The sequence below is a fragment of the Terrapene carolina genome, unplaced genomic scaffold, assembly GCF_002925995.2.
Source record: "Terrapene carolina triunguis isolate 2854851 unplaced genomic scaffold, T_m_triunguis-2.0 Scaffold69, whole genome shotgun sequence".
In the NCBI taxonomy this organism is placed as follows: Eukaryota; Metazoa; Chordata; order Testudines; family Emydidae; genus Terrapene; species Terrapene triunguis.
Genome location: NW_020664420.1, coordinates 26,236,685 through 26,250,728, shown reverse-complemented (window position 1 = coordinate 26,250,728; position 14,044 = coordinate 26,236,685). Strand labels below are relative to the sequence as shown.

At 35.6% G+C, this 14,044-nt stretch overlaps 1 protein-coding gene across 1 annotated transcript in view; it reads left to right on the top strand.

Annotated features, from left to right (window-relative positions):
* ARL15 (ADP ribosylation factor like GTPase 15) overlaps positions 1-11,317 on the top strand; it is a 249,287-nt gene extending 237,970 nt beyond the window's left edge. Inside the window, exon 5 of the mRNA XM_029910942.1 lies at positions 6,723-11,317. Coding sequence (XP_029766802.1) covers positions 6,723-6,875 — 153 coding nt within the window. The 3' untranslated portion in view covers positions 6,876-11,317. The remainder of the gene's footprint in view (positions 1-6,722) is intronic.
* The last annotated feature ends 2,727 nt before the right edge of the window (positions 11,318-14,044 follow it).

Below are 14,044 nucleotides of genomic sequence, written 5' to 3'. Positions count from 1 at the left end.
TTTTTTTTTTTTTTTTTTGCTTGGGGCAGCAGAAATGCTGGAGCCGGCCCTGGTATCTTTGTATATATGTATTTCTGCATATACCTGCCTGTATAGCCTAGAACACCTCTGCTCCCTCTATCATGATATCTAATGTGACTTTTTTTTGACATTTTTTTTGACACTACTCTCCACACGCTTCACAACTGTCACCTTATTCTCCTCCCTTCTTTAGTCTCCAACACTTGGGTTTGCCAGTACCATGCTGCACTCTCTCTAGTACAGTCTTTCCATTCTCATTTGTCAAGCATCCTCTCTCTCCCTTGAAAACACTTCAGATTCTTCTATAAAATGCAGGCAAAGGACTGAATCACTTATGATCTGAAGGTCATGTTCAGGAGAGGAGAGTCTGGAGGTTACGAATGATAAAAAGGAGGGAGGAGAGCATCTATTCTGGAAAGCACTGTGTAAATTGGATACTTCTTAAATGATTTGTGAAGTGCATGTGTGTTTCTTTATCCCTGTCAGTCAAAATTCACAAGCCAAAATTGTCAGCTATGGCCATAATAGAACTTACATGAAAAATTTTGAACTAGAAATGACTTTCAGAAACCCATTTGCAAAAGCTTTTGGACCTACAATTTTTGCTAAAAGCAAAATTTCGAATGCTTCATAACCATACAAAGTAACCTAGCAACACAAATTTCACAACCCTTTCATAACCATTATTGCCCTTCACTAGTTATGAGCATTATAAAAACAAGTGTTAGGATGGAAATGGTTTTTTGTTTTTAACCTAGAGCAGTGTCTACCAGTGCAACTGCTATTACTCAAAAATACAGACGTTTTTCCCTTAAGCAGTGTCACATTTAAAAAATAAATAAAAACTCAGTAACATGATTTCTATCATAAAATCTTTATGCTTTGTAATTAAATGCTTTAAGTTCTATCTTCACATTCACAGATTCAGAAATCAGAGTGACAGTAAACTCAGCAACAGAACTTGTTACATTTATAAATTTGTTAGAGGCAGATTTTAAGAGCACTTTAACCTCTTCTCCATTGTGTGCATTTGCACACATCAGGCAACAGTGCAGTCCAATCCAAATACAATATGTCAAGTACATATTGATCAGTTCTGAATTAGTTTTAACCTTTTGGAGCCTCCTATAAATGTCACTCTTGGACAGGTCATTGAAAGAAAAATTTTGCAAGCATTCTGTTTATTTTTTCCAATCTATCAAAGTCTTTCCTTTTTCCCTCTCTCCCTTGGAGAGAAATTGAGACAGTCTACTGAGCAATGAAGCAGAACTCTTCAAACAGCTCTAAGATTAATTTTGAATAACTAATACAAATAAATTAAATTGCAGCAAGGGCGGTTTAGGTTGGACATTAGGAAAAACTTCCTAACTATCAGAGTGGTTAAGCACTGGAATAAATTGCCTAGGGAGGCTGTGGAATCTCTATCATTGGGGATTTTTAAGAGCATGTTGGACAAACACCTGTCAGGGATGGTCTAGGTAATACTTTAGTCCTGCCTTGAGTGCAGGGGACTGGACAAGATGACCTCTCGAGGTCCCTTCCAGTTCTATGATTCTATGAATCTGACAATTTTTTGGACTACTGGATTTGTGTCTGCTTATCAAAAAAAAAAAAAATGGAGGGCCATATCCAGTTTTGTCTAAATCTCAAACTATCATGGTAACGATGTGGTAATAGCATTCTTTCATAAGGAAGAATTATTTCCTCAACTCTGATATTTTTGAAGGATTTTATTTGTTTTGGACATGTTTTTCAAATGATTGAAATACATTTTAACTTGGATTTCAGCTGAGGCTGCAAACAAGGTTTAGTGCATTTGTCTATTTGCATGATTTTTTTTTTATCTAAAAGGATACTGAAATACATTCATAGCAATCAGTACAATCAAAGCAATTTTTTTCCTGAGTTGTCCTATATGAATATAGCACATCAGCACATTTCACTGAAATGAGTTTTATGAATGGAATAGATGCACATTAGTAATGTCACATATGAAATTAACTTTGGGGCCAGATACTCAGCCTGTGTATGTTGGTGTAGGACCACAATCATCATGGTATTATGCTGATTTACACTTGCTGAGGATCTGGGCACGATTCTTTGCCAGTTTTTGCTTAATCTACATATTGGAAAAAGCAGTGTTTGAGAATTATATTTCTAGTGTATTCAAGTGGGCGAGAATAGTATTGTACATGTGTTGGGGGGGGTTATTGATTACAGAATGTGGTATCAATGCAACTTAATTTTTGCAACATGACAAGGCCCCATTGTGGGATGAAGGCCCAAAATGGGGAGCACTAGAAGCCGTTACAGAAGTCTTACAGTGATGTGCATTTAATTAATCATATTTCTTTCTAACCTCAGTTTTTAGAAATTTTGTAGTTGTGTAAATAATTTAAAATACCAGTTTGTTCAAGACAGATAATTGTATGTTGAGTGCAGGATACCTGAGGCGGGTGTTTGTAGCTTTATATTGTATGTAGCTTATATATCCCATGGACAGGAAGAGACCCTTTTCACCATTCAGAAGAGCTCCAAAATGACCACTTTTGTCCTACTGTGATGAGAAATTGTGCAAGAACTAGGGTAGGTAGGCTGTTCACACCGTTTCAAACCCACTCAGACATTTTGGTGGTGGTTGGGTTGCATCATGCCTAGAAGAGTTGTGAAAATAGGAGCAGAGAGAAAAAATCCCTTAGGGAACAAATGTGTGAAAATGAAGGAAAGACAATGTTGAAAACAAATACAAGGAAATAAGGGGATGGTGGAGGGGAGATAAGTTAGAGAGAGAGGGAGAGAGAGAGAATATTCCAACAGAAATGTAGACCATATACCCAACATAGGGCACCTAATTATGCCAATCTAGCTTTTGAGTCACTGTCTTATCTCAGTTGCATAGTGCAGGCTTCTTTTTTTAGTCTGAAAATATTTGTTTTTAGAATTGAATCACACTTTGTATATATAAGAGAGCAAACACTGGTTTGAATTATAGGAGAAATGTTTGTGTATGCAAACTAATTTCCAGAGACTTCAAAATAGTGGAAACAGTTCCCAAAGCCCTTGACTTATTGAGGTTCATCCACTGTAGTGTAAAGATTAAATTGGATAATGCAATAACGTACAATGACTTATTCTGAAGATCCCTTCTATGCCACTGTTGTTAAATATCTAAAATAGAGGTAGGCTAATTATAGTCCCTTTCTATATCTGGATTAGAGACAAGTTAGCTAGCAAGCCTTTTTCTCAGAATAGCTGCACTCCTATGGGTTTTCCAAACAGCTGTTCTGTGGTGTCATCACTAGAGGTTCCTACTCCAAAAGCCACTGCCTAATGATCAACTTCCTCTTATTTCAGCAGCCACCAAGATTTGGGTTCTCTGACTGTGGATATTTTGGAACATTGATCAGGCTCACAAAGAGAGAATATTTGTGCCAGATCGTTAATTTAATTTCTATATTTTATTTACATACCAAGAAATAAAAAAACCAAAGAATGGGATTTTAAATTTTTGTCAAGAAAACAATTTTTCCTATACCAATTTACCACAGGGAATTTTGCCCTGTTTTATTACTCAATTATTGACTTTGTTTTCGAACATACTGTCACTCAAATGTACAAAATGATTTTAGGCTACATCTTGACAACAGTATGACTTGGTAAGTGGTTGTTACTTTTGCTCTAAGTTGCATGAAGACTAACGTGCTAGTGTGCTTGGTGCTGTTATTTCTTTTCCATGTGCATTTTCATAAGTTAATGGAGATATCCTATCTCCTAGAACTGGAAGGGACCTTGAAAGGTCATCGAGTCCAGCCCCCTGCCTTCACTAGCAGGACCAAGTACTGATTTTGCCCCAGATCCCTAAGTGGCCCCCTCAAGGATTGAACTCTCAACCCTGGGTTTAGCAGGCCAATGCTCAAACCACTGAGCTATCTCTCCTCCACCCTCCCCCCCCTTCATATATTGTAAATTTTAAAGCTTAAGGTCAAGGACTCCATCATTAAAATGCAATTACCTTTTGATAATCAGCCTTGGTTGGCCTTATTTCAAGCATCTAGTATAAATAGGATTGTAAATTAAGACTTGTATGTAATCAGTGGGGCAGATGGCATTGGTCTACCAGTAGGTGGTGTATGGTAGGCATTCTGTAGGTTAGAGGTCTGAAAATCTCAGGTTACTCAGCCATATTTGTCAGCTTAACACCAGCAGGGTCCTTTTATCAAGTGGCTATAGTGAAACCTTGATTTGTTATGTTTTTGTACAGCTTTCACTTCCTCTCCATACTTAGCATTCAAAGTGTACTTTGGTTAAACATTGACCTAAATTGACTTTTAGTATAATTTCTACTATATGAAAGACTTCAACATACATACCTTCACTAGATTACTGTATATTCTAATGCTTTACCACACTGACATGTAGATTTAATAATAATGATCTGAAATAGGTATCCAAATAGTATTAAAAATTAAGTTCTAAAATCCTTAATTGTCTCAAGATTTTAGGCAATTTTTGTAATGTTATTGCAAATTTTAAACTTGTACTATTTGGTGATAATTTTAATAACATTTTACACAAAGGGAAAGCACAGTAAATAATGGTTTGGTAACTGCTGTTCATAGGTAAGTATTCCTACACTTTATCTACTCTTGATTTTAAATCATCTTTCTAGGTTGTTACCAACCTGACTCTGCATTGTTTAACAAATCTAGGTTTGACTATTTATGAGCTGAGACGGGCAGCTGTTCCCACTTCTTTATTTAAATAGAAATATCAACTTTTCTGATAACTATGATCAAGATCCCTAGTAATGCAGTTACCTTGATAGATAATTGTAGATAAGTAATCTCTCCTTCCTCACTGTAATATTTCTAATATAGACTTCTGTCTAGCACTTCATCTAAGTATCTTGTCACAACAGTACATAAATTCAGATTTATGTCAATTAATAAAATTGCTACAGGCTTCTAGTGTTTAATTAGGTTACCAGGTAAACAAAACAGTTGTAGGGACATTTTGAAGAGCTGCAAGGAGAATGTACAGCTTGTTTAGTCTTTAGAAGATTTAGTTAATGAGTACGGAGTCTAGTGCTATAGGGCTTCTGATACCTGATTGTGGCCTCTGGTTGCTACCACAATACAAATACAAATAATAATTACTATTATTGTGCATGTTTGTGGCTGTCTTTATGAGAGCGGAAAGTTAATATTTCTTGCAAAAACATTCCTCGGTACAAGAATGTTCAGACTAAACTTTGTAAGGACAAAATATTTCTATTGGTTTGTTGACAATAGCAAACATTGATGCATGTAATTGCAGTTATATGATAAAAGTCCATTTGACGTGACGATTAGTAGGTTTCTGGATCAAATACTGACTAAGGAAAAAGTATGTTGGAATTTTCCTTGACAAACACAGCTTAGTGAAATCCATTGATCAAAATAGTCTGAAAAGTACCTATTATACCTCTTTTTTTTCTTTCTTAAAAAAGACCAAGCAATTTATTGAACCTATTTTTTTTCTTGATAATTTATTTAAACCACAATGAGACTATTGTGTTTAAAAGAAGTAAAAACCTTTCAGTGAGTTTGGGAAGAACAGCCAACATATACCTGGCTTTCCTTACTTGTCTAAAAGTGTTTCCTGCTTCATGGCTGCTATCATGAATGTCAATGAAATCTTTACTAGGGGCTACATCTTCCCAAATATTTTCTTTCAAGTATATTGATACTCACAAATTTTAATGACAAATGTTAAATTTACAGTTTTTTCATATCTCTCTGCTACATGACTAGTGTAGAAATACCACAGTGAGATTTAATTTCGTCGAAAAGGTTCACAGCTTAACTGTCATTATTCTATATCAGTAGTTTTCAGTCTTTTCTGATTTGCAGCCCCTTAAAAAATGTCGAATGGCGGGGCAGACCCCTTTGGAAATCTTAGACATAGTCTGTGGGCCCACATGGGTCCAGGGACCACAGGTTGAAAACCACTGTTCTATGGTAATAATACTAATATTTAATTTTATTTTACCTAGAATATGCTATGTGCCAATCAGAGACAGAAAGACAGCATCTCTCATACATTATACTTATTGTTACCTTGATCACATTAATATCCTAGTCTTTGCTGTATATCTACAAATGAGCCAGCTGGTTGTGTAAGTGGTTTGCATCTAGCATTATGTTGCTTGAGGTTCCCAGGAAACCAGTACTGTAATTTACCATTGAATCAAGTACATAAGTTTGGGGAATTTTTTGACAGTTAAATTTGTGTGTGTTACATATTTTGGTTGATCATGTAGTTACAGATGTTTATTAATAACAATATGGTGCAGCATGTCATGAGGTTGATTTTAAAGTACAAGCCCAGCTGTTTATAAAGTTGCTTGCTGTTATTTTTTTTACTTTTTTTGAACACTTGCTTAATATACTTTACTCTATGCCTTAAGTGCATATAATTCTTTCTCAGACCTCCCATGCTGTTAAATGTATTGGTAGAATGGTGGCTTGCAAAGCAGGTCACTCACCCCTAAAGAAGACACTTTCCGGTCACAACATATAACCTGTAGTATAAGAACAGCTGTGGGATGTGATTCTAAAAATGAGTGTCCTCTGGGTTTTTTCCACATTTTATTTTCAAGAGACCAGCTGTAACATGAAAGAAATATTAATTTTTCCTCTTTTTTACTTTTTTTAAAATAGATCAAAAAATATTTTGAACTTGAACCACTTGCACGAGGAAAGCGCTGGATTCTTAAACCCTGCTCCCTGGATGATATGGAAGCAGTAAAAGACAGCTTCACCCTTCTGATAAATTTGCTAGAAGAGAGAGAGCTTGAGCCTTCAAGAATGTGAAAAGCTAGGAAAGAGGACTGCCTCTCCAATCATCGTTGTACCTGTTTATTCTGCTTAATTATGATTTGGTATCAAGACTGCGTTACAGCTTACAGTAAATATAAACTTTCATTTAGTGCAGAAGATCTGTTTGTTAAAATAAATGTAAATTGGGTATATGATTATTCCAGTTAAGTCATCACACTACTGAAATATAGGGAGTTACTCTTTGTTTACCACTAATTCTGTTCACTGCATGTTTTCTCCCTGCATTATCATAAAAATATACTTGATATGGAATTCTGCATGCACAAAGTCACAGTCTGTAAAGGTTTGAAAAAAAATACCACCAACTATGTTTTCTGAAAAGTAAGTGTCATAAGAATTTGTGGCTATTACTTTGTGTGTTAGTCCTTGGGGTCAGCAAACTAGCTATCTGGAAAGGACGGCCATTGAGAGTACCCGTAAATCATCTTACAAGCAAGGAAATGTCTTGATGCAAAGTCTAGTCTGAAGTCTTACTGAATGAAAATACAAATACCTTGCTGGTTGATTACTATTCTAATTCTTAACCTTTTCAAAGGCACAAGCAGTGAAGTTAGTGGGAGTAAGGGGAAATAAGACACAAACACAACCTGTGCACACATCAGCATTTGCTATGGACTTTGGATTATCTGGAATATAAAAAATAGCTTGCATAAAATTGCAGCTACAACTTAGGTAGATAATATTTTTTTTAAAATGAAATAGGTTGAATAAAATAAAGTTTACCAGTTTTTTTTAGGGGCTATGATTAAAGAGCAGCAAAAGTATATGTATTTTAACTCAGATGTGGATGCATGCTGGATAAATAGCATGAAGTGTGACATTTAAATTAAGGAATCTCCTGTATCTCTCACTCAAAGTAGTATTGTTATCACAACTGTGCTCCTGCCTCTATACTATAGTTAAGGGTCTGCCAATATCTCTGTTATAAACCCCTATTTTCAGGACTTTAAAAAATGCCTTCAGAAATTTGCTGAGGACTGAATATTAGTAAAAAGTTTATTAATCAGAACCAAAGTTTTGAACAAATTTGGAAAAACTCCATTCAGTTCTAGGAATGCAATACATATTCCACCCCTTAGCCCCAGTCACCCCAGGTTTGCAGCGTTTGCATGCCTTTTGGCAGTTTTAAAATTATATAAATCAATTTGGTTTTCAAATGAGCTTCTCAGTTCATTTGTTCATAATAAAACCAGATATCACAACAGGGTGTAGAAATCAGTAGATGTTTGATACATACCTTGGTTGTTGTGCCTCGTCCAGTTAGCTGCTCACATGCACCGATATCCTGCTTGATGCATACCCTGCAATGGCATATTGAGGCTATAGAAATCCATCTTGATTCTGTGTTTCAGGTTTTGAAAAATCTTCTTAAAAACCTACTTTTCAGAGCTTTATGCAACATGTCTTTTCACTCTGAAGGTTCATTTCTTTAAGTTTATTATAGTTTATAACTAGTTTGAGGATAAGAAAAAATAGTGAGGGAGAGCCTATAAAAGCTGGTTCTCTGTTTGTAATGTACTCTTTGTTAAATTAACTGGTTTCTATAACTTTTACCTTTTTAAGTTTCCTTGAACTATTTGGATCACTTCTTCCCTCACTTGTGAACTTCCCTGAGGCCCACTTCAATATAAGTGTGTAGCCTGGTAGAGGCTTCTTCAACTCACTTCCTATAATCAAAACTAAATGGGGGTTCCTGAGTAGCTTCTGAATTAATTGTGTAATAGAAACTGAGAGCTGAAAGTGACCAAAGTGCTAGAATCTGCTGGCTAGAGAGCATCTGGGATCACTGACTCTTTCCTCTCCCTCTCTTCCCCTATCTTTGTATTTCTTACCCATGTGCTGCCCCAAGGCACCTCTTCTGCAGATACTCAGGAACTTAAACTGTTCATGTTACTCAAAACCAGCTCCCAACTCTCCTTCTATGAATTGGAAGCATGCTTGCTGCCCCTCAGGTATTGCTATGCACCTTGAGTGGGCTCCCTTCACCTGAACTAAATAGGAATTGGGATCTAATTTAGAGCTTCCAATTCACTCTTTCAGGTAACACAAACAATTTAAAGTTCTCAGGCATCTGCAAAAGAAGCTGCTTGGAGGAGGGTGAGAGTAAGAAGGGGAAGCAGGCTGCATGCAAAAGGGAAGCCTGCTCTGGGGGCAAGAGGAAGGGAAAAGGTAGCATTGTAAACTTTAGCTGCTTTTCAGTTTAAAATTAGAGGGTGGGAGGAACAATCTTTTTACTATTTTCTGCCCTGTGGCCCATATTAGATGTAATTAATCAAATTCACAACAGGTGTAAATGAGACCAACTCCACTTACTTCTTATTAATTTACACCAACAGTGAATTTGGTGGAAAGGTCATGGGGGGTTGATATTAGTTTGGTCATGAGATCTCAACTATGCACTGTTGGAAAGTGCTACATAGCACTGACATCAAGAAGGCCCAACTAGCCAATCAGAATGTGGCTTTAGCCATACTCTCTTATACAGTATATTAGGACCTTTTGATGTTTAATTCTTTTCTTTAGGAAAATGTCAGCTGCACAGGAACAGTGAAATTTTTTTGTAATGATTTTCAATGTGCATATTCTTAGTAATCGCTCTATACTACAGGTTGAAACAATACCTCATAACTGTTTAAGGATTCAAGAAAGGTGTTTAACATTACTTTGAATGTGGTTCTGTTTGTGAATGGATTATAATGGATTTGTAAATTTTAAATGTTTAAGCACTCTCACCTTTTTTATGAAGGGATTAAAAAATTCATAGCAGTTCATGTCACACTTTCTTTGTCTAAAGTGTTCTTGAATATTCTAAATACAGAATCTGTGAACACCACACAATTTTTATTCAGATGACCAATCTCAATAACTGTTTTCTCTTCCTGTGCATTCATCGTTTAGATTAAATAAATTCAATCACTAGGAACTAGCTACTTTCCATGCAACTTCATTAAACAGTGAATATTGTCTTTTTAAAAAAAAGATATTGTGGTTTAATGTTCTTTAGCCATCTGTTAAATTACTTTCTGGGTGTGTGTTTTTGTGTGTGTGTGGATGTGCCCACACTGGGCGGCTTCTCAGACCTATGTCTGTCTGCAGTGTTTCAGCAGTCAGAATAAAAACATTATCAATCAGTATCCAACAACAGCTGTTTTTGACATGCTTCTGTCTGACGCCTAATGTTTTACAACTGTCCTCCTTTGTCTAGCAGTTCTGAGCTGGTCATCTTGTTGCTTCCATGTTCTGTCCTGTACTTGTACTAACAGAATTTGCTGTGGTTTTGGAAATCCTTGTTAGTGTTTTTGATAGTCTTTCTTGCTGTATAATGTGCTATGTGTCTTAGTTTGCATATTCAGATGTGCTATACAGAAATCTGTGATGTATTATTTCATTTAGTTTCTGGCGTTTCATTATATTTATAGAAGTTACAGATTTTTGTACCTTATTAGCTACTACAGTTGCCTTTTTGTAATGGCAATTAATTTATATTACAAAAGTTTGTATTTTTTCTGTAATTGAGTATTGGTTGATAGTTAAATGTCATATTATCCTGACTTTATACTAAAAATACATCGTCTATACTTAGTAGTTGACCCATTCATGTAGGCAACTGCAAGACCAGAGGAACTTGTACTGTCTGATTTATACATGATTTCCACGATCAAAATATGAAAATAAACACTGAGTAGAACTGAAGTGGTAAGCTTGAATCTTTTCAATATTAATTTTTGGAAGTACATTTTTCACTACCTTGAAACAGATTTTCAAAATATGTACTTTTGGGTCAAAACAAATGATTAATTTGGAATAATATGACATATCTATGCATAACATAAATATTCAATTGGTATTTCTAGCTGGTTTATATTCTTAGTGAGTTTTGCTATTTCAGAAATATTTTTAAAATATACTGTAGAATTATTGCAGGACTACAAATGGAAAAGATTCCTAGTAATTACTTCTGAAGCTCAGATTGAGAAACAAATACTTATGTGACTAAGTAAAGATTTTAAATAGAACTGCGACATTACTATATGGTGCATATACTGAGGGGAACCCCTTCAAAGTGTAAACAAATAAACTTATTCAAAGGAATGCAATTGAAGACAAGTAACTCCCAAGACAGTTTTGGACTCCAGTGCAACATTATCTTGTCTCATACTGTTTGAGTATACAAAATGCCAGCAAAACAAAGCTGTTAAGCAACTGATTGAGATACAGCATTGGTCAGGCTGGCTGCACATTCCTGGTTTGGTTTCCAAAGTAGGCAGTTATAACTATCAAGACTAGGATGGAATTAGAAGATTTGACAACTAATAGTATTTTCTTCATGCTTTGTTTTCATATTCATAGATGAATGGAAATCTAATAATCATGTGTCATTTAATAGAACTTTAAAGAATTTTCGTTAGTTTATTAGCCCCTTGACCTGATAGTACAAACAGATTAGAACATGTGTGTGTCTGGAGTAGGGCGTCAGCCAGCCAAACCACTAGATTAACAATGGGGGAGGGAGAGAGTGCATTATCCCATGCAAAAACACAGGGTGTCTATCCGTCAACCACTGCCTCAAGTTGGACTGGACCTTGAAAGGCAGATAGGGCCACTGCGCTCTGTTACATGTGGTGATAGAGGACACCATTTCCTTTCCCAACCTCATAAACCACCATGTAAAGTGAATAACTTCCATCTACTGTATGGGTTGGTGTGAAGATCAGGCTAGATTTAGCTAACCGTTATGAGACTGGTGAGCTCCATTATGGCTACATTTAATATAAATTACAATTATAACAATAAGAAAAGAAAAAAAGCATGGTCTCCAATGCAGTTATGGATTCACAGAAGTTCATATAAAAATGTAACATTTGTTTCTTGATAGCATTGCGTGGGAAATACGCAGAGCAATCTTCTTTGTAAAATATGAATTTGCAATGAGTACACTGATTTCCTCTACTTACTGTAACTCGTACAAATGTCCTTGCTTTTACAGTCCAGAAAAGGACAGAGTCAAATGAAAACACAAAACCCCTTTTCAAGTAAGTAAAGGGCATGACAATGGACGGGAGTGTTCTTAATCATTTGGTTGGCAAGCCTAGCAATGTGTAAATCAGAAACCGTTCAGAAATTCTATTCAGCAAAGCAGCCAAAGGTTTGGAATATTTAGAGAAAACTAACTAGGAATTTGGGGGTGCAGAAGAGGGGTGATGTCTGGTTCATGTCATTAACTTGTTGCTACTATGGAAATAGAGTGAAATATTGTCCAAATATATCCTATTTTATTAGGAGGATCTTTGTAATTGTAGGCCTAACATTTTATACATTAGAAATTGGAAGTTTTACACGAGGAAAATATTATTTTCCTAATTTATTGAAACTTGCTCACCTACTACAACACTGATACATGAATCTTGAAGACTTTGTATACATTTTGTGAAAGAAAACAATTGCATAATTAATTTGATTCCAATATTAAAATGCATTATATATTAAAAAATAAAACTAACGACAAAGAATTATCTTTACCCTTTTATATCCGCCTACTTAAACTGGGGGGGGAAATAGTCCATCTCTATTACTATGAAACATATGTTGAATACATTACATTTGAACAGGCAATGGAAAGAACATGCATCTATTAAACAAAACAATGTAAAAATCATATATTTGTAAATTTGCTATGAGGGATTTCACACAGTTTAGAGCCATATTTACCTTGAGATACCACACAAGATTGGTTTTACTTTTTGTTAGCAGTTATTAATGGGTGGAATGCTGAATCATGGAAATCCCAAGAGAAGGATTCTTGTACAGTAGAGAAATCAATACTCTGCCTCATCACAAAGAAGTTTGAAGAATGGCAGAGTAGAGCTGCAGCATGACTTGCATACACAGCCATAAAAAACAAACCTGGATTTAAAGCTAATCACCCAGCAGAGTAGCTAGTATTTTAACAATGTGGCAGTATTGGATTTGCAAGGTTGATGATTTTTCAGGATCAAAAAGGCATTTCTTTATCATTTTATTGTAAATGCCATTTGGGGCCTGTCAACTTTGACATGGTCCTCATAAAATAACAGTTCATGCTGTGAATTGGGATTGGAACTCAATTTCTATACAAGTATTTCTAGATCCATTTCTCATCAGTGGCATGCTAACTTCCTTAACTTCCTGAGGTCTTAGCTCTACCCTCCAATATATAATGCACATCTGCATGTTTTTCAGAACTAACTACTGTCCTCACACACACAAGTGCGATAGCTGCTATACATAAGTGATTAACACCAGGGATCTAGGTAGGATCAGGCCCCCAAATTAATTCTTGATCCCAATTTTAAGAAAATTGTGGTGTAGTTTTCTAGTTTGTTTTGAAAGGACAAGTTTCCATTATTAACAAAACTACATCAATGCTATTTCATTAAAAAGTCCATATAACACACACACTACCTCTTTAGGGAACCCACCTGCATTTCAATATGTAAGGGGACTGACCCTATTGTTGTGCTTGTAATTTAGGCTGTCTAAAGCTACTGTATTTGTGGAATTGCTTTTCTGTTTAAGAATATTTAAATGTACATGCAGTCCCTGCATTCCGTTCTGTTGTTCCAAAAAGAAAAAGCTTGATAGACATTGACTGCTAAAAAGATAAATCAACAGAATAACAATCTTTTTCTTAATCAACTATTACTAAAACGCAGTGCATGCTAACCAGAAAGACTTGTTCCTCCTTGGTTTACGCTTGCTTTTCAATGTTTGCTCTCCCCAAGGTCAGTGGCACCAGTGCTAATTAAAGTAGCTAATCATACTTTGGAAGATAGTATGTCTTTTGTACCGAGCTGCCCAGATGTCACTATGCAGAATAGTTCATAGTTTGGCCCATTACCTCTATGAGCATGACCTTTTGTTTACAGTAAATACAGTACCATAAGCCTGGTAAAGTCATCACATACATTAAAGGTATTAGGCACGTTTATCTCACATTCCCATCTATTAGCTTCTTCCACAATTAACATGATCCACAGCTGAAAAAATAATTCAAGCTGTCAGTGATAAACGGGGTGAAATTGTCAACCCAGGAAATGGCAATAATACTTATAAACGATATTACAAACAAATGTTTAAAGGTACTGGGATATTACTGTTAATTT